We start from the raw sequence: 24428 nt of genomic DNA, 5'->3' as shown, positions 1-24428 counted from the left end.
ACCACGACAAACTGAACAGAAGAAATGAACTGGAGAAAAATTCCTCATCAAAGAAGCCAGAGCCTCAGAGAACACCTACCTATTACATCATCGCCACAGACCAATGGGAGTATGAAGGTGTTTACCAGCCGAAGCAAACTTTTCCGGAAAGTTCGCTTTGGCAAGCTGTTTCAAACTCCCAAAACGAACTCCAAACTAACTTTGTTTTGGCCTGATTTTGTTTCGAAAAGATGTCACACCAGTTCGTTCTTCGAGTTCGCTTGAAGTATATCAGGGCCTTAAGCCTCTGCAGACACTTTAACTGGACCAAATTACTTAAAAGTCCATATTTATATTGTAAATACTCTGTACTAAGAACATAATATTGTTCTCACCTCTTCCTTGAAGGCAGGTTAAGCAGCGGAGCAGCAAGAGTCTGACCAGATGAATCTTCAGAGTACAGAAAGCAATTGATATTGTCAGTGTGTAAGTGCAAACAAGTCTCATGACACTGAAGCAATAAAACAAAAATGCACTAAGATTAAATTGAAATTAGATTCAACGTTCTAGATGAAATCAAAAGTAAAGCCTTTTGCAGAATCGCATACCTCAGTAACTGAATTTTGTATAACTAAATCATTTAAAATGATATTTCCATCAGAACAAATAACTAACGAGTGTCAGCGTTTAGTAAAAAGTTCACAACTGATTACAGTCCAGTCAACCAAACTGAGAAACTACAGATGTGAAATGCATGTCAAACTCAGTGCAACTCCATTATGCCACGATTACGACTTTGGTTCTTGCTTTGCATAATGAAAATGTTTATGCAGCAATTAAAGCGACTGCCAACAATAAGATCAATAGAATAAACTGCAGGTTTTTATGGGTTTATGTGTGATGGTGTGTCTGAATGAATTAGTGTCTGTTTACCCTTGTAGCTTGTGATCATGTCACAGATCTCTTTGAAGATGTGTGCCAGGCGTGCAGTGCGTGTCACTTCCGTGTTCTCCTCGGCTGCCGCAAGCCTGCGTGTGCGAACAGAGCGTGACGTCTGCAGCGCTGAGAACTGAGTCAGAAATACATCTGGAAAAAAGAAACAAACAATGCTAATCATGATTTACTAACTGTCTGAATAATCAAAGCAGTAAATGACAAACTTGCATGCATAATATTAGTCAGCTGACATGAATATTATTCACACACCTGACTTGATGTTGCCGTCATCGCGGATGACTCCTCCCCAGCGTGTGTAAAGAGACAGGCTGCTGTTCTCCCTCTCTCGCTCTCTCTCTCCCTCTCGCTTCAGAAGTTCCTGTTTCTCCCGCATCTTCTCCCAGTTCCGCAGCAGGAACACTCGATGTTTCAGCACAAAGTTCCTGAATTAAACAAGAAATCAGTGGAGGATGTCTGGGCCTTTACTATGAGAGATTGGCATTTATAACAGGTCATTTGCAAGTTGAAGTACAAAATTACTGAAATAAAAACAAAGATAAATAGAAATATATTTTAAAAAACACTAAATTACTGTTGTTGGTACAGAAACGTCAATGCATTAGACTTGTGTGATGGGATCCTACCTCTCTCTGTTTGACATGGGCTTCATTAAAAGGTGTTGGTAAAACTTGCTGCTGTCACTGGACTCTTCCTCCTTAGGTCAAACAGAAGAAAAGAGTTTTGCCTTAGGACTATCCTGTACTAGTAGCTATTGTAGCCAACAGAGCTGCATCATTATTGAATTAACTGTCTCATACCCGCTTCTTCAGTGAGTGTTTGGACTTGCGTTTCTCTTTCAGTCTCCCAAGCCTTCGGGCTCCGCCCCCTGATCCGCCCCCTTTCCCAGGCAGCCCATTGATTCGCTGGCTCTTCCCGCCAATGATGCCACGGCAACCCTCTGAGCCACACTTGCAGGCTTGCTGCATAGCAACAAGAGCAAAGAAACATGATCATTTGGCAAGCAAGAAAAAAATGTGGTCACAAATCACAAATACACATATCAAAATAAACATCAAAAATGTGAGATTTAAATAAAGAAAGAAAAGTAAGATTCACTAAAAAGTAAATAAATGTAAACTGTCTGAAGTGACATGTCCATGTCCACAACACTGTTTTTCAACCTTATTAATGTGAAATACATAATAAATGAATACAAATAATAGAAGCTTACAAAAAATTAAATGCAACTACTTAAATACTTTATATATAATACATTATAAAAGTATTTTTCATACATTAATTATGCCTTGTAATGCCAATTGTATGGTCTTGTTGTGAATAATTGTAACTATAGTTAATAATAATATTTTTTTTCGCCTTTAGAAAGTATAATGCATTAAAACTCATGACAAATGACCAATTCAGATGCAACAAGAAATCTTAAAATATTATAATGCACTTTGACTTTGGTTACAATTATATATGAAAAGATATAATGCATTATAACATACAATATGAATACCTTCGCAATGCATTACATTTAAAGGCTTTAAGTAAAGTATTTACAAAATAAAAATATTATATATAATCAGGGCTTGACATTAACACCCGGCCACCTGCCAAATGCGGGAGGATTTCAGTGGTGTGTAACGTAGTCACTCCTACTAGCCACTTTGGCGGGTTGAATTTTATATATAATATATACATTTTTCAATTGTAGTCTTTTAAAAAGGCATCTGAAATAATAAACTAAGTGCAATGTAGTGTAGTCAAAATAGATATTCTATTCCACAGAATAGATTTTTTCCCCAAGGTATCAATGTTAAAATTGTGGCCAGTGAAAATGCTGAGTGGCTAGTAACTCTGGAAAACCTCTAGCTACAGTGACTGATGAGCAAAAAAGCCCTGTATATAATGTATTTTATATAATGTTATTTGGAGTCCCAACCCTTCTAGATTCTGTGGCTGGAAGAATCAGGTGTGACTATGATGCTTGAGAGTACAAGCATCCGCAACAAAACACAGCTGCGTGTTCATGTGTATGTACATGCTTCAGACAGGCATGTTCCTGACATGCAGGACACGGGTCACTGCAACTCTTTTAACATACCTGTTCTTCCATGTTGAAGGAGTGGAAGTTGTAGTCATATGTCAGTTCTATTCCGCTGTTGATGTCTTTCAGAGCAAACAGACCAATACGGTACACTCCATTCACCGACCTGAGAGAAAGAGTCAGATTCATGATTTAAACTCAAGATTCAACCTCAGTCAGGATTCTACAGCAATTGCGAAACAAATTGTTACAGCTCTAATAATCTGATCAGACAAGCAATGTTCAACTTTTTATGAGACTTTCTTCTGAGATTAATAGAAATATTTGTATATACCCTTTACAATTCAAAAATGTGGGGTGAGCAAGTTTTTTAAAAATGTTTTTGAAAAAAGTCTCATATGCTCATCAAGGCAGCATTTATTTGATTATAAATACAGTCAAAACTGTAATATTGTGGAATATTATTTAATATATTGTAGCTACCACTGACTCTGAGTGTCGATCTTTTAAATGAAATGAACTCAAGCCATCAGCATGTCAAGCAACATCAAGCATTGTGGACTTGATATCGAAAAACTAGGCTGAGTTGTACAATATGCAATAAGGTAGAATGAGGCCATTTTGGCACAGATGTGGGTGTGTGTGCACTCTAACAGCTAAACACTGGGCAGCACAGCTGTGTCCCCCACCCTAAAACACAAGCTTCAGATAATCGCTCTTGTGTGAAAAGATGGATGATCTGCCACCATTCAGCCTACAAGCACAGTTTTTAATGTGTGTATGTGTGCGTGAAAGAGAAAAAAACTTAGACAGAGCAAGAGATGGAAGAGATAACATTTTTCTGTAGACTGTGTGTACACAAAAACCCGACGTGTCTGTAATTGAGTTACGGTACCAAGCAGATGTTGGCTACTGACCTGGATCTTGAGTTCACGATCCTGTTGCTGATATATAATCTTTATGTTTCGACTAATTACACTAATTTATTATGAAGCGAGTTTCAACACCTTGAGTAAAAGAGAAAAATGTGACCTTCCTCTTAAATTTTTCAACATGACCATGGCTTAATACAGCAATTTCTAGAGGATAAAGTCATTGCTTACTCAGTACTCGTGGTTGTCCACGTCCCCACTGACTCACCGTTAAAAATGACCTTTCTGTTTATGAATTCATCAGACGCTGATGGGATTTTATTGCCATACTTCAACAGTGACTCATCAACGGTCTCGTTTCACTCACCATTTCTGCATCTCACAGTTGGGCTCGCAGCTGTGGTTGACAAAGCGAGCCTCGTTGCCCATGCGGTAGCTGTCGATGACCATGCCGCTGTCCAGGTTCAGACAGTAGTTGCCGCTGTGGGAGAAGTACTGCTCCATCATGCGACTCCTAAACATAAAAGAAAATAAATAATAATAAATAATATAATTAAAATAATGCACACAAATTTATTTCATAAAGGTTAAGGTATTGTGTTTCTTTTATATTTATATTAATTAATTATAAAAATAATGTATTATTAAAAAAATATAAATGAATGAATGAATGAATGTAACAACCTGTAAAAATTACACTCTGTAAGAGCACAGCAATGGCACAGATGTACATAAAATATCGCAATCCACAAAACATAATGGGAGAAATATCAGAGTTATCAAATTGTTGGTGCATGTCTAGCTGGCTCATCTGTGACCAGGACAGCAAGTCTTTATGGTGTATCGAGAGCTATGGTATTCAGGGTAATGTCGGCATACCACCACGTAGGGCGAACCACATCTAACAGGAGTAACTGTCGATGCAAGAGGAAGCGGTCTGAAAGGGATGTCCAGGTACAAACCCGGATTGTATCCAAAAAACATAAAACCACAGCTGCCCAACACTCTACAGAATAAATCTCCTGTTTCCACCAAAACTGTTCGTCGGGAGCTCCACAGGGTCAATATTCATGGTCGGGCTGCTATAGCCAAACCTTTGGTCACTCGTGCCAATGCCAAATGTTGGTTTCATTGGTGTCAACAGTGTAAATCTTGGGATGTGGACTATGTGAAACATGTATTGTTCTCTAATGAGTCCACCTTCACTGTCTTTCCCACATCCGTGGGAGTTACGGTGTGGAGAAGCCCCAAAGAGGCTTAACATCCGGACTGTTGTGTAAAGCACAGGGGTGGATCAGTGATGGTTTGGGCTGCAATATCACGGCATTCCCTACTGTGTTTGATGGGCACTTTGACAAGGACTACCAAACTATTCGGGAGGACCATGTGCACCTAATGGTTCAAACATTGTACCCTGAAGGGGGTGCCGTGTATCAGCATGATAATGCACCAATGCACATTATAAAATGGCCCAAAATCCCTCTGGCCACTGTGCAGGACTTGAATCTGTCATTCCCAAGACAAATTGATGCTGTATTGGTTACAAAAGGAAATTATTGTGGTCTAAATATAGGTTGGACAATACCAAATTGTAGCATGTTCAAACTAGTTGAGGTCTGTGTCTCATTTTTGTTGTTTACAGCCAAAATGCGGCTAACCTGAACTCATGTTCGCTGACCACCTCTCCCAAGTACTCAATGATGAATTGGCCGGAACGTAGGGGCTGCTTGGTGCGGATCCCCCAGCCCTTCCCCTCAGCTCGGAAACGCTCAAGGCACTGCACCCACTCATGCTTCTGGATATGCTGGTTATCACACTGATCACCACTCGGACATGTACTTGGAGAACACTCAGCAAAGATCATCCTAAAACAGAGAGAGAGAGGAGAAACCAATGGGATTCACATTATGAACTACAACTGTACTAATGAGTGCGCATAAAAGATTATGTAAGCCTCTTAAGACTGGTCCAAAAATGGAGTATTTAATTGCCCTGTTACCTGTTTAGACAGTCGTCCTGACAGCCCTTCTCGCTGAGGTCTTCAGGCGCCCTGCAGTTACAAGTAGTGGCTTCATAGCCAGAAAGAGGCTTCACATCCACATAGACATCTAATTGAAAAAATATTAATGTGTTACTCTTAATCATCCGCAAGCATGCACACAAAACACAATACAAAAATGAGAGCAGTCCTTAAAAACAGAATATTTATGGAAACAGAAGCATGTTCTGGGCAGTGATCAAAACAATAAAGATTTGCTTACTGGATCTGATCTTCTTGTAGAGAGGCACATCGGGTCTTTTGTGGAGCTACAAAGATTCATCTTTTATTAGAAAGATTTTCGCAAGCATTCAGACATTAAACTGCTAAAAATCTTTTTAAATATTAAAACTTGTTTTTAGAAAATATATCCTGAATTAAATTTATTTTTATAACCCTTTTGGAAAATAATTTTTTCATAAACCTCACTAATTATCGTTAGATTTATGCTTATATGATATATTCTCTGAAAACAAATCTTATCTTACAAGTCAATGTATCTTGTTTGAAGGATGTTTATTAGAAAACAAGAAGAAAATACTGATTAATAAAATTATTTTTGCAGCAAAAAACATAAATGACAAATGCAGCTGTCAATTCAGGGAAAGATGTGGTTTTAAGGAGCTACCTGATCATGTTTCCAAAGCCACAGGATGTCATAAGGCAGCTGGAAATCAATGCGTTTCTGTCTCAAGTATTTCCCTGGACAAACACCAAAGACAAATTGCAGTTATTAGTTCAGGCGCTTTGTCCTTTAAATTGAGGCTGCCCCACTCCAATATTGAATCAACAAATCACCTCATAACTCATAAACCATAACTAATCAGCCTGATTGCCCATGAGGCCATACATAATAAACTGGTTAGGAATGACACTGAAAGCTGTATACCAATACAAGTCCACAAGGTTATTTGTTTAAATAATAGTTCTTTAAAAATGTTATGTCAAAATCCTACTGTCGACTAAACAGCAATTAGACATTGTACTAAACTAAGTGATGCATGTCAAAATCTGTAGACTAAAAGGTTACAACTGCAAGTTAAGCATAAAGGAAAAACTCACCAACATGAATGGGAGCAGGTAGAAGGCCATACTCATGTTCACCTGGAGTGTATTCTAACTTCTCCTTCTTTAGCTGTAGCAGCTGACTGCGAGGACTGATGGGGAAATGCAGAAAGGTTACGTTTATTTACCTGGGATATGAATGTTAGATGATAAAACGGGCTTGCTGAACATGTTCACCCTTACTCATCAGTCTTGTACACGTCAGAGTAAAGCCCCGCCTTTTGAAATTTCTTTTTGGGTGGTCTAGCAACTCTCTTCTCCCGTTGAGTGGTCACTGATGGGGTTGGGGCTTGTTCCACGGTAGTAGGGCCTGTGCACTCTGGGGAGGACTGGCTATCAGGTTTTCCCTCCAGTGCACTGCAAATAAAAAAAACAATTATTTATAATGAGATTAAGAAAAAATCATGAAAAATGTCATCTGCATTTTTGGGGAGCTTTTTGACCATGACATGGAGCCCGAAAGTAGATTGGCCAATTTTTTTATATTTCATTTTGATTTTAAACTAAAATTCAGATATGCTGATGGCCGTTTCACTTCCGACCCGTGCTGCAAGTGGTAGACCAACAACAACAGACCGATCAGAGAAGAGAAAGCTCTTGGAAAGGAGGGATTTAGCAAAACTGAAAACTTTATCGAGCCATTTCAGACACTGTGAGAAAATAGGTGATGTGCTTATCAATATTAAAAACAGTTGTTCTACTTAATATTTTTGTGGAAACAGTGATGCATTTTTTTCAAGATTCTTTGATGAATAGAAAGTTCAAAAGAACAGCGTACTGAAAAAAAATCGTACTGACCCCACACATTTGAATGGTGTATTTTGTATTTTGTACAGCATACCTGCGAAAACAATGCATTTCTTCCTGCGTCAACCATTCCCTCCCTCCTTCTGTTCTAACTCTCGGCATCACATCCTCCTCTCTAGCAGCTGACTGTTCTTCTTCTTCTTCTTCTTCCGCCTCTCTTTCCTCCTCCGGTTCCTCTTCTTCCTCATCGCCTCCTTCTGTCTCCCTCTCCCAGCGTTTCCGCTTGCGTCCCTTTCTGCGCTGGCTCTGCACTACAGACTCAATGACATCAACCACGGTGTCTCCCTCCCAGAGCACACTTCCTCTGTGCCTTTCAGGTAACGGGTGGTTCTCCTGTTCAGATGCCTGTGGTGATGGTGATGGGGGAGGCGAGGGCAGCGGATATTTACGGGGACGACCCGGACCCCGTTTTTTCACTACGTTGTTTCCTGTGCGTGCTTGCCTCTGGAGCTTCTTAGCACGGAGGATCTTGTTGACATGGTGCAGGTTGTTTTTGGGAGGGGGCCGATGGGAGTGATGCGAAGGAGGGGAGTCAAGGCCGCATGCAGGCTGGGAGGAGCATGTGGAGGGACTAGCCTGGCGACTGGTGGGCCGGAGAGCTGCGGCACTTCCAGGCTGGTCAAGAGTGCAATGAGAAAGGCAAGAGGAAGAGTGCGAGAGGGATAGAGGAGGGTGGTGGTGCCGATGATGGGGACCCTCAGAGACCTCAGGAACACTGGATTGACCACCTCGGTTCTGCATGCCAGACACATTCCCTATGAGATTAAACCAAAAGGAGAGTTGAGTGGCTGAAATTTTTTCGCCAAACAATTAAACAAGAACTGAACAAGTCACAGAACTCAATCTATCATCCAAGGTCCCACAGCATGTATGTCAAGTAGGGCTGTGCAAAAATATCGATACAGCTAACTATCGTGATAATTTTATTCACGATAGTGTATCGATATTCCAACCTCTACTATCGATACTTTAAAAAAAAAAAAATTAAGTTTTAAACGGGTTTAAAATTATGTTAACATTTCATCAAATCCTTCTGTGTGTCAAACGACCTCCTCAGTTCCTGTAGATCGCTGACTCGCTATCTACAAAGCAGATGAACGTCAGATACATTCATACGGCCAAGCGGGAGCGAGCATGGCGGAAAATATGATCGCCTCCAGCTTGCAGAGCCAACTTGGTGCACTTTGGTGTGCGATATCACGATTTTTGATCATGGATGATTAAAATGTCTCGACGATCTGCTTTTGAATAAATATCGTAGTATCATGTTACAGTGCATTCTATCAGTCGCAGTTCTGGCGCCTCCGTCTCAACAACGCGACGTACATACACATCACACTTTAATGCAGAAATAGATACACTCACTGGACACTGCAATTCACAAAAGTTCATTATTTGCATGTGCTTTAAAGCCTTGCCGGTTAAACATTTCATTCGCATGCTGATGCGCTGTTTTAACATGCGCTTTTCTGAGCGCGTACTCGCGAAGCTCACAGCAGGGAATAAAAGCCTGTCAGACAGCATCTGGATTCTGTTACATTTGAGTCTTATTGGGCTAATACTGTCAAATATGTACTCACAAGGTTTGCATAAACACAGTTGGTTAGCTATGTCTAAAGTGAAAGCAAACATTTGAAAGGGAATTGGGTGCACGTCTTAAAGAGACAGTAGCCTAATAGTAAACATGCTGCCTTTACCGTCCTTAAAGGGTTAGTTCACCAAAAATGAAAATTCTGTTATTTACTCTCTAATGTTGTTCCAAACCTGTATTAATTTATTTTCTTGTGCTAAACAAAAAATAAGTTATTTTGATGAATGTTTATCCAGACAGTTGCTGTTCCACATTGACTTCCATAGTATGAAAATATATTCAATGGAAGTCACAGGGGACTGCAACTCTTTGGATACACATTCATTAAAATAACTTATTTTCAACAGAGGAAATTTCAGTTTTATAAAATTTGTGGGATCTTCATTTTTAGTTAAAAGTGTTCAGTGACACAATATGCACTTCATACATTTCAGTGTGTTCACTGTTCAGTGCAATGCAAATAGCTTTGCTAATAAATTGGAATGGAAGTTTTTATTTTTCTGCTGAGTTATCAATATGATGTGATACACATACCACACAGCAAGTTGTATTTTCAACTCTATTATTTTTTTATTTTATTTTTTAAGTATCGCAATATGTATCGCATCGCAATATATCGTGATATATCGTATCGTGACACATGTATTGCGATATGTATCGTATCGTGAAGCCCTTGCCGATACCCAGCCCTAATGTCAAGTAATCAAGCAGTTAAAATGACTAAATGCAAATCCCCTTTCATGTAATTTGATTTCATAGTCAACAAAGACAATTATAATGAAAACAAAGGATAAAATAAATTACATTTCAATTACATTTAAATAAAAAAGCACACACACACATATATACCAAATTACTGTTACTGACTGGCTAATTTTGTATCCTTTGAACGCTGAGCAACATTCAATACAGAAAACAGCATTCTGCCACTGACTAAGCTAAACTCCGAAATTCGTGATTAGATTATTATTTTTATTTAGAACAAGTTTATTAACAGGCAAATAACAGAATGGGCACTTGATAATCTTTTCTACACCATCTGTAATCCAATTTATCTCCTCATCTCCCAGTGGCCAAATTCTGATGTAGAAGAAAAGAATCATCTCACAGATTCAGCAAAAAAAGCAGCATCATCTATTCATGTGTGCAGGGCCTCATTAACTGCGTTTCCTCTATCCTCCATTATCCCTTTAATTAACTTAATCTCAGTCTAACTCACTTTCAACACAGTCTAGTCTATTATGTTCTATTCATCTTATCGTTCCATCAGTCAATGTTTTTTTTTCCACAATTCCTGTGTGAGACGAGTTACAAGTCAGTTTAATACTTATGGTTAGCTCTTTGCTCAAATCACATATTAATGACTGCCTTAGCAAGCACCACTAACTATATATGGGCACCAATTCATCAACTAACTCTTCCTTCCAATCACATCTTATTCACAGCCTTAGTCTTTTTTTTTAATCAGTCCTATTTTCCTCTAGCCTTTAATCCTCCTCTTTTACTCTTTCTCATCAGTTTCTTGCTCTCACTGCTACCGTGAATTAATGACCTCAGGTCCTGAGCTCTAATCCTGGATTACATACTACACTTTGCTGTCTCACTAGGGATCCTCTATGCATTAACACATATACACAAACACACTGCCCATCCATCCCAGCATGACTGAGAAGCTGCATTGTTATGAAAACTGCTCTGTTTTACCTGGTTCAGTACTGTAACATTTGAGCAGGTGTTTATATGTGAGTGTGAAGAAATTTAGCCCCAGGTCTGTATATGCAAGTAGCCTATTTGGAATCCCACTGCTATTGGAGTGCAGAAATTATGTTGCAACAAGCCATTCTGTGTATATACTCGGTAGTATGTATTGTAGGACCTTTAACTACAAGCTGCAGCTTTTATTATTCTTGTATTAACCGCTTTAAACAGGTCATGCAAAATGCTTTTGATGTGATGACCAGGCCTTGAAATCAATACAGAACACTGACAGGAAGTACTGAAGACTAATCATAAATTTGCAGCATGCACTGAAGCAAGTGACATCCAATAAAATTTTAGCACAGAATTATGAAGGACGCCGAGGTAAAGCTATATTTGGAGAGTGACAACATTTAACTGCATTAATTCTGCAACCTTGACAATGTCAAACTAAATTTGGGTCACATCAGGAGGCTCATATTTGCATTCAGGCATTGAAAAAACATGTAAAAAAAATGCAAGGACATTACTGAACTGAACATGGATGTAATGTAATACTTTTGCGCTATGATTATGGTTTATAAGTTTAATAGGCTTATCAATATCAGCATTAGTTCATAAGATTTTTCACTTACCCATCTCTCTCCTCTCTGCAGATGTGGAACGATCCCTTCTCACTGTCCGGTCCAAACGTGAAAGGCTGGGGCTCTCTGACGTTCCACCTTTTTTGCTCCGACTCCCCTTGAGCGAAGTTCGAGATAGTGCAGATGCAAACAAGTTGGTGTGGTGGCTGGTTTCTGCCTCCTCAATGGGGGAAGCAGCATCTTCCTCGTCACTCTCTGAGCACTCCACTGTATTTTGCGCATGTCCTTCAGAGAATGCACCAGACCCAGAAAGGGACTGGTTTCTACAGAGTTTGGAGTAATCAGTATCAGAACTTCCCATTCTAAACCAGGAGTCAACAGGGTGATGTCCCCGGCTCGTGCTGCCCAAAGACAGTCGTGAAGGCCCAAGACAAGACAAAGAGGCCTCTTTACGCTTGTACCGTTCTGCAGAAGATGAGGAGGAAGAGGAAGGAGAGTTGGCAGAAGCTGTCTGTTTGTTAGCACTGGAGTCAGCAGAGCCATCTCGCCCAAACCGGCAGCGCTGAAGGGACTCTACACTCCCTCGCTCCCCTCTTCCGACTCCCAACCCCTCACCTCCTCCACTTCTGCCACCTATGCTACCTACAACTCCACCACCATCATCACCCTCCTCTTCTCCACAGCGATCACGGTGCTTGTGTCTATGTTTGTGTTTGTGGTGCCAGCCAAATGACAGCTCAGACGACATGGCAGGATAGAGTACTGACGAACGACCACCACCTAGATATTCCTGCCTAAGCAGCTTATGTTTCTTCTTGTGAAATTTGGAGGGGTTAAGAAGCAGGTGGGATGGGTGATGATGATGGACATAAGAAGGGGGCGGAGGTGGAGGAAAAGAGGGGGAATGAACATGGTGGGATGGGCCAGAGTGGGGAGTCTGGTGATGGGGGTGGGGGTACAGGGCACTTGCAGGGGTATAACCCCGATAGTAGCCAAGTCCCAGTGGGGCAGAAGAGTATGGGACACCATAAGAAGGGTGATAGAAACCACCGCTAGACAGGGGAAAGCCTAACCCAGGTACAAACGGTACTTCTGATATAGATTCTCTGAGCTTAGGTGGTCGCCCTCTTTTCTTTTTAAGATCTGGCTTACGGACATAATGAAGTGAATCACATGGGTAGGCTGGGTGGGGCGAATAATATCCACTAAAATTTATCCTGAAGATGGTGGGCAAGAGGTCTCTATGTAGATAGTGATGGGGTGGTGGGTTGGTTCCACCTCCAAGGCTGCTGCTGGCTCTGGCACTTCCCAAGCCAGACCCACGGGCCGGTCCTGCTGCCCCAGCACCCAGACCCAAGCTGCTACCCAAACGAAGTGTAGGCGTGCGATGAGCAATTCGTATATCACTGAGCTGAACACAGATCTCATCCAAATCAGCCAAAAAGTCGGGGTCTTGTCGGCGTGTCCGCAGCTGAAGGTACTTCTTCTTGCGTTTGCGCTTTTGCCTTTTTATTTTGTCATAGCTAGGGCAGCCATGTGCACGACGCTTGCACTTATGCTTGTGCTTCTCTTTATGTCCAACCAAAGCAGATGATGGAGCAGCTGGGTGCGGTCTTCTTGGGTCAGGTGATGCCCTCGCTCCAAGTGGAGAGGGTGTAGGTGATGGACGTTCCAAGAGAACTGAAGATGAGTGCCGCCTCCTTCCTCTTGAAGAAAGTCCCATTCCCGCTCCCATGGCTGGACCTATGACACCAGGCATTAAGAGTCCACTTGCCATACCCTGTGAGACCCCTACACCAGCTAAGCCACTTGCACAACCAGCCTTTTCCCCACGGTCCGAGGTGCTGTTGTTGTCTGTTCCAATGCCACTGTCACTGGGTACCGTCTCTTCGCTGTGCGATTCACTGACTGGGGAAGGTGTGGCCTCCTTCAGCTCACTTAGAGGAGCAGGAGACGTGGGCAATAGCGGCCTTGGAGGAGAAAACTTTCGATAATGGTAGTGTTGCCGGTAGTGGTGGTGGTGATGGTGGTAACCCCGGCAAGAAGACTTCTTTTGAGATGGGTGTGCTGTGGATGATGTGGTGCTCCCTACAGTGCGAGCAGACGGGGCCGAAAAAGTAGGTGGGGGAAAGGAGAATGAGTGGTGGCTCTGATGGGAATGGCTGCAGTGTGGGTGGGATGAGAAATGCACTGAGCCAGGCTCAACAAAGCTAGCATCGCTAATGGGACTTTGACCTCCACTTGACTGTGAGAGTGATGGGGAAGGGAACACCTCAGACGGAGGCAACTGGTGTTGCTGGTTTTGCAAGGTCTGCGACTGGTGATGATGGAGTGGGGAAGAAGTGTTTGGCGACAAGAACGGTTCCGGAGGGGGTGTGGGGGCACCTGGAGAGAGATTAGCTGATGATTTTGGTTTACGACCCCTCCTTTTACCCATATATATTGTCCCCTTTTTGCTAACATTGATCTGTGGCCCTAATTTGCCCCCAAATGTAGCAGCAAGTGACGACAGAGACTGTGGTTTCGTAGCAGCCGGAGCTCCTGGTGGCCCACTGTTTCTGGAGCCTTCCTGCTCAGTCCCTGGTTTCGGCCCAAGCAGTATTTGGCTGAGGAGCCTCTTTCGTTTTACTGTCTTCATTTTATTGATTTTGCCTATGATCGTCTTCATGATGAGCTGCCCATTGCCCTTATTACGAAAAGGTTTTTCACCTACTGAAGCATCCCCTGACTCAGGAGCAAGTGTTGGGGGCTGGGTTTCCTGTGGAAGGGTTGGAGGTAAGCGCTTGGGGCGCCCTCGCTTTCTTGCCATGGGTTTAGGTGGATTAAAGTCCACTTCAGGGTGCAAAACAGGGGGATCCTGCTCTTCTTTAGATTTGAGCAGACTGGAGTAGACTTTTGAGGGTGCCAGTTTGTTTGGGGTGCGGCCACGTGCTGGTGCATCTAACCGAGGCATTTTGTTCTTGGGCCGTCCCCTCTTCTTGGGTGAAGATTCAAAAAGTTCTGAAACAACAGGGGGCATGAGATTAGAATTCGGAGGCCGTCCCACAGGACGCCGAACAGGGGATAGGGATGACAGCCCTAAGGGCATTGGTGTGGTGAGTTTCTGATGGTTAGAAGCAGCCTCAAGTAAAGACTTGTGGGTCCGATTCACCGCCTTCGTCCAGCGAGGTCGCCGTCCCCGCCGCTTCTTAAGAGGCTTTGAATCCTGCTCAGTTGGTGATTCAGGAGATGCAGCCCCAATGTCATCGCATAGTGGTGTTGGGCTCCTGCTGGCACCAGAAGGGTATGAAGGTGAAATAGTGCATTTGGTGGACTCAGCAGGACTTGGTACCCCACTAACGCGACTTTCCTGATTGGGACTACGTTTGACTGGGCTTGAGCTCTCACTGTGTTTACCCCTCTCACTTCGAGGAGCTGACAAAGGACACCTTTCTTTAGCATCTTGCTTCCCTGCCATGGCTGGAGTGGAGCCCTTACTTAAATCTCTGGGACTGTCCGTGTCTTTGTCTCGGTCACGCTCTTTGTCTTTCTCAGTAAACTCCTCTATTCGGGAGGGGCTTGATCTAGGGCATGAGGCTAGGGAGCCTGGCAAACCTATGTGACATCCTGTACTTCCTATTCTCTCTAAGGAGGAGGATGAGGAAGAGGAAAATATTGGTGAAGAAAGAGAAGCCGTGGAGGAAGAATGAGATGGGCAATGCCCAAGACGAGATTTTAATCCATTGGTGGTACTGTTGTCAGTGCTATCATTTGTGGATGTCGTTGTCAAACGACTATTGTTTTGAGACAGAACAGTACTAGTGGTGGTGGTGGTTGTGCTGCTGTTGCTATTGGTGACACCTTTTGAAAGTCCATCTGATTCCTCTTTTCTAGAGGTGCCAGAAAATTTTTCCAGGATACTGTCTTTGTTTTTGGAACCATATGGGCGACCTGGGGGCCGTGAAACAGGTGGTGGTGGGGTAAGGTGCACCGCCCTGGAATAGGTGTTCCTATTTGCCATAGCCCGTTCAGGGCGCTGCAGATTAGAAATTAAGGGGGGTGAGCTACTGTGTGCTGGAGCTGGCGACACCTTCCGGGCTTTCGGCTTTGGGCACTTTGAAGGTGGGCATGTAGCAATGAGCTGAGCAAGCTTCTCGGTCACAGTAGGGGCACCCCAGGCAGAAATTCCTCTTTCTTGTTCCTTTTGCCCCTCAGAAAAATTGTACTGAGAAGATTTTAAGATCCCATCTGTTTTGGGTTCCTGTTGCGATGTGGCAGCTGGGGGCATTGTTGGTGGCGATGGGGCGGGAGAGTTGGTTTGTGGAACATGGTTTTTCTTTCCAGAGGAGTGTGATTTGCTTTCTGTCATGGGGCGATGAAGGTTAAGGGGTCTCTCTGAAGAAGCAACAGATTTTACATCAGCTTTTCCCTCAGACTTACAGGCAAGTTTTGGAGGACCCTATATGTATATAAAGAAAAAATACTGAGTCACAGAAACACTGTTACATACATTTAATTCAATGTAATATGGAAAATCATGGAACACAAAGAAATTATGCATTATTAACTGTGCTGGATTTCTCCAAGCTATTAGAAAAAATACCTCATTTTATGTATTCTTTTATGTTTTATGCCACTAAAATTCCTGTTCATTAACTGAATATTGGACCATTTTTACTTGTTTATTTTCTTCTTTCAAATCAATAATACAGCAGCAGGACAACAAAGAAAGAGACGGGAGAAGGAAGATGTGTGCGAAATAAAGAAATAGAAGCAGGGTTAAAAAGACATTTGGACAGAGTTGAGACAAAGTTGGAGAAACAAAATCTAAGAGTGAACAACAAAGTACTCTGGGTCAAACAGAAAATCATAGTTAACAGAGAAATGAGGAAAAGGGAAAAAAACAAAGTTTAAGTGTTAAGGGTGACTGAAAGAGAAAAGAGTGAGAAGAGTGAGCAAAGCTTATTTATCTGATGAAACCACAGTTTAGTGAAAGTGTAGTGAGAGGGAGTTTGTCTATCCCTTATCCCTGTTGTTTTGTTGTACTGGATGCTTGTTATGTAATTTCAGCTAGTCTCTTCATTGTTTAAAATTTCTTAGACATTGAATGCATGACAAGTTAAACAACCTTACCCTTTTTGCTGGAGCACTTCCATTCACAGGAGTGACTTGGCTGGCTGAAACAGGCGGAGGAGGAAGAGAAGGCGAGGGAGATGTAGCAGCAGGAGCAGTAGATGATAGAGGTGCTCCTCGGTTGACAGAGGGGCTTTTCTCTCCTTCTTTTCCATGACTTGGGCTAGAAGTGTGGCTGCTCCCATCAATGGCTCCAGCCCCACGATTACCACGCCCTCCACCTCTGCCTCCACTATGTCTTACAGTGGCTCGGAAGGCTGGCCGACAGACATAGTTCTCAAGGATCTTAGGTGGCTTCTTCATGCGTTTGGCCTGCAGGCCTATTTTGAGTTTGACATTGCCCTCAGAGTAACTGGTTTCTTTGACTGAGAACTGTGTGGGTTGCTGTTGTTGTTGCTGCTGCTCACTAGTCCCACTTTCAGCACCACAAGTTTCACTCTGTGCTCCATCTCTTGGTTTCTCTCGTTTCTTCTTCTCCTCTTCATCATCTTTCTTCCCTCCTACTCCTTCTTTCTCACGTTCTGTTGGGGGGGCATTGGCAGGGAGCGGAGGTGGCGTAGAGGGCCCCCCCTGTGTCCTCTGATCCATTGGTGATTTGGGGAACAAGGGGGGCTTGAGGGAGACAGGATGTTCTTACTCGCAGGTATAGGTACAGGAGGACTTTCCAGATGTCAGGTAGGAGGAAGGAAGTTGAATGGAGGGGAAGGGGAAAGGGGGTGTAGCAGAGGTTGGAAATAAATCCTTGTTGGGTTGAAGCAATGTCGTCCCTTGCCAAGTGCCCAGCTCTCTCACCTTCAAACTGCGGAGATAAAAACAGAGGGGGTGTTACGACCAAAAGACAAATAAGCCACACTTCTAAGACAGCGTTAACCTTTAATTTAATTATTAACACAGAATGGCTTTGCAAACATGGATCACTACCACCACAAATATGACTATGAATGATCAAACTAAGGACATAGAAAGGCTAGACAGCTGCAGTTCACTAATATCCAAAATCTGACCCAGACTTTTGATTATTGGTGGCTCTGAATGATAACCTATGTTGCCAGACATAAAGCTGACACAAAATTACTTTATAAACTAAACACATTTCAGTAATATTTGTATGAATCATTGAGGCTTTTGAAGAAAACTTTTTTTATAACTGCATTGCTTCATATTCTAATAAATGAGTTTTATCTCAAGCACAATTTTACATGGATAATATAAAACTTTTTTGGAATGCAAAAAAAAAAAAAAGTACTGGGGGCTTGACAAAAGTAACCTTTTGCCCCTAACACACCTCCAAAACAAAAAGCCACTGAGTAATTTAGTACCGCGCCAGCCACAGGTGCTTTCTGAGGGTCAAGTCATTGGGAGGCGAGACCGAGCAGTGACCTCAGCATAAAAGGTCCTCTGGGAGACAGAGGATCCAGTCACCTTTCCAAGCCCTTTTTATGACTTCTAGTCAGCAAAGCACAGAGAGTGAATGAAAGGCCGGGAAAGAAAAGGAAAAAGAGAGGGCAGAGCAACAGAAGTGGACAGTTTCTTTATGCCCCACTGAGAGTGATGGTTTAAATATTACACAAGTCTATTAAGAACGCCTAGGTCAATGGAACGCTACATGTACGGTTACGGCCGTTTAGAGCTCGGCACGAGAAAAAGCTCAGAGAGCCGTTTTACGGAGTGTTGTTTCATTAGTGGTGGTCTTTTATATCGAGAGAGTTGTTTTCTGTGAAATCACCACAACTATAATCTGGCTACAGAACTTGGAGTCATGCCTTCCCTCTCTCTACTCCGACTTCTCTGTTTACTATAATTACTCACCCCATTTCACTTAAACACTCTTCCATTCGCCCCTTCTCGTTTCACACATGGTGCTCCAAAAATCACACCTCGCTTGTTCTGTGTCCGACCTACCCTTTCACCCCATTCTGTCACTCTCTTCGTCCTCTCACTCATTCAGTCTCCCTCTAACACTCACTTGGAAATCTAACAGTACAGCGGTCAAACTAGAGCCGTTGTGCTTCTGCTAATCGAAAACACATTTCCCTAGCACTCCCTCCCTCCGTCTTTTTTTCCCTGGTCCGTCCCTCCCTTAGTGACAATCATTCCCCTATTTCCTCAGCGCTCTGGGTCGTACTCCGCTTCTCGTTACTGTGTTATTCGCTCTCTTGTCCCTCCTCTCTTTACGGAGAAGATGCCAAAAATAAATGCTACCTTGTATTGTAAAATGGCTGCGGGAAAAGTCTTGAGGGAAAGCTGGACAGAATTGCAGCAAGCTATCGTTTGCTAATAATCCAACACTTTTACATTTATGTATCTGATGCTATAGGAATCACATGCTCTTGCCGTTGCAAGCGTCATACTCTACCAGTTGAGCTACCAGAACAAAATAAATAAACCAACTAAAACACTTTATTTTACACTAGTTGTGTTACAAATATTACACATTACTATAGTTAATTACTATACTAATAACAATGTGACCTACGTATAATTGCACTAATAAAAATGGGTTAAACTTTATTTTAAGGCGTCTTTGTTACACTGTAATTATACATTTAAGTAGTAAGTACTGAGTAATATTAAGTAACTAACTACATGTATTTACTATAGGGTTAGGATTAGGGTTTGTTGCATGTAATTATGCATAATTTATGGTTATAGTAGTAATTTGTAGTTATAGTAACTTCATGTAACATATGTAACAATGACACTGTAAAATAAAGTGTTACCCAAGTATGACACACCAAGTATATAGTTAATTACAGCTACTTTTCAGTTATTTATGGAAACATGAACACTAAAATAAAGTGTGACCAGATAAAGCAATTTGTCTCAGTGTAACAAAGCGAATTTATCAGCAGACAAAAATTGAACTCTAAAGTCATCGATTGCTCTGCTTCCTCCATCCATGCTCTTTCAGCACCTGTCATTCACGACTCTTTAATCTGTGCTTGTTTTGGCAGCATAGAGATATAATATACTAACTCAGTGTGTTTAGACAGCCTTTCTTCAACTATGGTGCCCTCATTTATTCTATGAGTACTGAAAACCACAACCTCCAGTCAGCCAAAAAACGCTGCAGGACAAATTGAGAGACAGTGGAGCAGTTGGAAGTTTGAGAGATTTAGAGAGCCTCAGGGTGAATAGATGGCAAGGAGAAAAAACTCTGGCAAATTGCATCTAAAAGCTATTAAAAATATGGTGTAGATGACTTACAGCAAACAATTATCATCTCCTCTCATTTCCCGCTCTTCCCTTTACATGCAGTTATGTCTTTTATTCAAAACTGTCTTTTAAGCTACTATTTGCATAGTGAAGTTGCTATGCAACCGGAGTAGCAACACATTTTTTTCCGTATTGTGACCTACATCTGAGGTAAACATTATCAAAAAAATAAAAAAGGGCGGGGACTGAGTTTTTCATCAGTTATTCATCAGTTACAGATTGGATGGAGCTGATTGGACGCAAGCTTGCACAGGATTGTATAAAAGGGGTGGGGTTTAAGTGAATGACATGATTATAGTCTGGCATACATCACCAGAAAGACATCAGTCATTTCACTGGAAAATTATGACATTGATTAAAAATTACAAGCTCAAAAACTATTTTTTTAAAAATGAAACATGCATGGATGAATCAGTCACAATAAGATCAATAACATGCATTTTAGAAAATAGGGTGAATTTTTTTCATGCCGACCCAAAATGTAATGTATTTAGACATTCAAAGGGATAGTTCGCCTCCAAAAATGAAAATTCTGACATTCTGGTTACCAACATTCTTCAAAATATCATCTTTTGTGTTCAACAGAAGACAGAAACTCATACAGGTTTGGGACAACTTGAGGGTGAGTAAATGATGACAGAACTATCATTTTAGGGTGAACTATCCACACTTGAATGTCATTGCATTAGAAAAAAATATCCAGCCAAGTGGCATCTGCAAACAAATTATGTCTAGACTTTTTCTTAGCACTAAGTTAACTTCACTGATTTAGACATCTTTGCGATTATTTTTAACCAACTGGTCTCAAAAGTATTTTTTTAGTGTAGTTTAGTGTAGTTCAGCACATCAACTATGAATGTTAACGTTTAACAACAAGAACATTTTCATTTTGAACGGCATATTAAAAGCAGACTTGTGCATGTGCTATCTGGGTTTTTTTTAATGCACCTTTTTTTTTTTTTTTTTTTTTTACTTCTCATCTAATAAAATGATATTCATTCATTTTTAAGTGTCGATTATTTTGGAGCAACTGTTAGATTTATTTATCTACTAACTCGCAACTTAGCATCAGATAGGAAAGGACCACAAAACAAAACGAAACTAAACTTCTCTACCACAGGCTAAGCATCGGGATCTGCTATTAATCTGCACTCATATTTCAAACAGAATGCGTCTTAGCGCAATCTTTTCCGATCCCAAACTAAATGCCTGAAATCACGGCTATCCACTCAAACAGCACTCAGTCAGCGGGAAGCTTAGTTCAGGTTTCCTTGACAGCGGAGTCAGAGGTCAAAGGTGGTTCAAAGGCTCCAGACACCACTTTCTACACTTTCCTACGCTACTCAAGACATCTGCTCCAATGGGAAAAATATGACCAAGCAAAGGCGCGCGCAATTTGCATGTGCAATGAACCCTATTGTAAGCGAGGTTAACTGAGGATGATCTACTCGCAGGTGCTACTGGAGGTTCATTTCTATGAAACTGGCATTTTATTATGAACACGTAAAACCAGAACTCCTTCATTCATGAATACCGCAACACTTACTAAACACCATACGTTCTGACAACAACAAACAAAGCTCGCGAGTTACGCATCAAAATACTGCATTTTCCTCACTTGTTTTGACAGCTGATGCCCTAATAAACAAACCACCTGGATTAAACAATTTATTGAGTATTTGCAGTTAAAATACAGAAAAAATGAACAAGCTACTCACCTTGATAGAGGTCCAGAACGGCGTTCACATAATTTGCGATCAAAATCCTCCCTTCGTACGCAACAGCATGGTCGCTTGGGTATTTATCTTGAAATTGCTGATATGGCCAAAAAAAAAAAGCAAAGGGGAAAACGGTCACATTTCTCGGGAGAACATTCTAACCAATGCATGGCATAACAAAATATTCGTCTAGTCTGTAGATCTAGGCACCCCGCAAAAATTACGATATTTATCTACGTGAGGCGCACTGGTCACGGTTTATGATCCTAATATAGCTAGCATAGCTCGTTAGCAAAGAGCATATCTTGAGCTTAACCTTACACTACTGTATATGTCAAAAACTAGACTGTATAAAACATTATTAGCAAGTTATTAGAATGTGACTCTTACTACAACGGGATGTCAAAATACCTTGCTGCCATTGCATTTTTTTAAGACACATGTCAGAGCAATGTAAGTTCATCGCGGCTATAACCCCACGTATACAACGTCAACGGTCATTCAATTCCCGTCTCTGTGTTGTTTACTACCTCTCAAATGAGTGAATTCACACCAGGTAATTGGTACCACTAAACCCACACTCTAATGAAACGGCTGATCTGTCCTGTCAGGCACATTTGCTGGTATGGCTAGCTAAACCCCCGCGATCCGTCCACACGACTAGTAATGTAACGAAGCAGCCGCTGTTGGTGTGTTACAGATTAGTAAAGTGTTCCCTTATCGCCCCGGTCGTCAATAAAAATCCAACAATAGCGTATAAACATCCTCGGGAGGACCAAAAGAAGCAGAATACAAAAATCTAACCCTCTTCGGGATGAGCCTTGCACGGGTTATTAAAAACACGAACTGTCAACAAAATGGCGGCTGCTGCGTTGAATCAACAGAGGACCCGAAATGGATCTCTGCCTCAAATTCTTCACCCTCTCCCCCGTCTTGTGTGCGGCGCTTGTTACCCGTGATAATCTGATGTGTTGCCCGAATCCCTCTCCGGGTCAGCGTTAGTCGAGCTCAGACGCGTCGGAATGGGCCTCTCTCGTTAATCGGGCCTCCATGTCTGCTAAAGCCCGTATCGTTTCTGTCAGTACACCACGGGCATTCTCACAGTCAGAGCGGGGCGGGAGGGGAGGCAAGGAAAGGAGGGGGACGGGTAGAAGGGAGGGGAGTCGAGGGCAGTTGTCGAAGAAGGCTGTTCGACACTTTCTCCCTGCTCAATTGTACGGGGCATATTCAATTACAGACATTTGAACAACGTACGGGCTATATTTGTTTTGCTCGGATGAAAATGTAGAGCAGTTACACGTTTAATGAATCACAAAACGATTGACTCCTGAAAAAGAGGGTCGTGTGTTGTCGTACGCTCGTGGCAGTGTTTACCCACAGTGAAATATCGAGACTCCCGTGCGAATGGTAGCCGTGAGGCGGGTTGTGTAATATGATAAGTGAGCAGAATCCATCATTAGGAGACCAGCAACTAATAGTTGTTTGTTTTGAACGAATCTTTAAAGTGGAACGAATTGTTCTAGTTCACATCAAGAACATAACAAAGTTGTAAGGGGGATTTTGATTTGCTGTCATTGTTAGATTGTTTATCCCCTGAAAGTGATTCAAGTGATGTTTAAAGACTAATTAATTAATAATAAGACTTTAAGTTAAACAACTTTTTTAACAAGTCAGTTCAGTAAATTATTCAATGACTCAACAAAACACTCACTGACTTGGCGCCACCTACTGGCGTAAGGAGGTACTGCAGAAAGGGCTACTGAACAAATCTTTTTAGTTGATAAATTCAAGAGTCTTGGGCTGCGTCCAAAATCGCATACTTTATTGAGTAGGTACTTATTTTGAATAAGTAATAACTTCACAACCTCTGAAAAGTATGCTTCATATAGTATGAATGTTTGTAGTATTAGTGTAATCTGGATGTAGCTACTCCATGTTGTCATTATCATGTGACCTATCAGCATCAGTTATGTCACTTCACTGCCATTCATAAATCCTCTCCCTTGGCCTCATGGGATAGTAAAGTGTCCATTGTATGCACACTTCAGAATATAGCCGGAAGTAGTAGGTCATCTGGGTACTTTTTGCCTACTCTTTTATGAATACTGCGAATTCGGACATTTTTCTTTCATCACATACTGTTTTTCACCTTTATAGGGAAGTATGCAATTTCGGATGCAGCCACTGAGATTTATAAAAAATCCCAACACCTATTGCGAAAAGGGCATCAATTATAGCCATTTCTGGATCCTGTTGTGTCATGTCAGTGTTTAACCACAGAGAAATATTGAGACTTTCGTGGGTATTAGCTGTGGGGTGTTCGGTAACATCATAAGTGGGCATAATTTGCAATAATTAGAGCAACAATATGACCACTGAAACCTGCTTTTTTAATTTGACCTTTTACTCCATCCACACAAACTCCCTTTGAACTTTTGAATCAAGCTTGGAGGAGGCGGATGCTATACAGTTGCGCAAAACATGGTTATTTTTTTACATTGATCTAAGTTACTGGTCAATTCTGCATTTAAACAAGTCCTGAGTGTCTATAATTTTTAAGGGATTATCATTGTAGGGACATTGCTCCATGAATAAATATGAATAGTCACATGTCTCATTTACATCTACCAATCATGCAGAAATGGCCTTGGTAAAACAAATGGAAATCAAAACTCATAGTGAAACTGTTGCTGTTTTGTAACTAATTTGATGTGGGATTTTTCAAGCTGCAAATGAGATAATTAATCTGACTGAGTGCA

General features: G+C 41.6%; 1 protein-coding gene across 2 annotated transcripts in view; it reads right to left on the bottom strand.

The window, feature by feature from the left end:
• Positions 1–22783, bottom strand: part of ash1l (ash1 (absent, small, or homeotic)-like) — a 31866-nt gene extending 9083 nt beyond the window's left edge. For both annotated transcript variants that reach the window (XR_014608465.1, XM_084131204.1), the window contains exons 1-18: positions 22623–22783; positions 21670–21766; positions 16736–17534; positions 11675–16061; positions 7785–8505; positions 7127–7300; positions 6941–7035; positions 6507–6580; positions 6102–6147; positions 5840–5948; positions 5499–5705; positions 4208–4354; positions 3026–3134; positions 1734–1895; positions 1560–1630; positions 1186–1358; positions 913–1065; positions 375–429 (exon numbers count right to left, since the gene is read on the bottom strand). Coding sequence is in view for 1 of the 2 variants with exons in the window: in XM_084131204.1 (XP_083987330.1) it covers positions 375–429; positions 913–1065; positions 1186–1358; positions 1560–1630; positions 1734–1895; positions 3026–3134; positions 4208–4354; positions 5499–5705; positions 5840–5948; positions 6102–6147; positions 6507–6580; positions 6941–7035; positions 7127–7300; positions 7785–8505; positions 11675–16061; positions 16736–17323 (7271 nt within the window). In the remaining variant the exon portion in view is untranslated. The remainder of the gene's footprint in view (positions 1–374; positions 430–912; positions 1066–1185; positions 1359–1559; positions 1631–1733; positions 1896–3025; positions 3135–4207; positions 4355–5498; positions 5706–5839; positions 5949–6101; positions 6148–6506; positions 6581–6940; positions 7036–7126; positions 7301–7784; positions 8506–11674; positions 16062–16735; positions 17535–21669; positions 21767–22622) is intronic.
• Positions 22784–24428: the final 1645 nt, after the last annotated feature.

This window comes from Abramis brama (assembly GCF_963993115.1).
Source record: "Abramis brama genome assembly, chromosome: 12".
In the NCBI taxonomy this organism is placed as follows: Eukaryota; Metazoa; Chordata; class Actinopteri; order Cypriniformes; family Leuciscidae; genus Abramis; species Abramis brama.
Note: the sequence above shows the minus strand (reverse complement) of the source record. Positions and strands in the feature narration are given on the sequence as shown.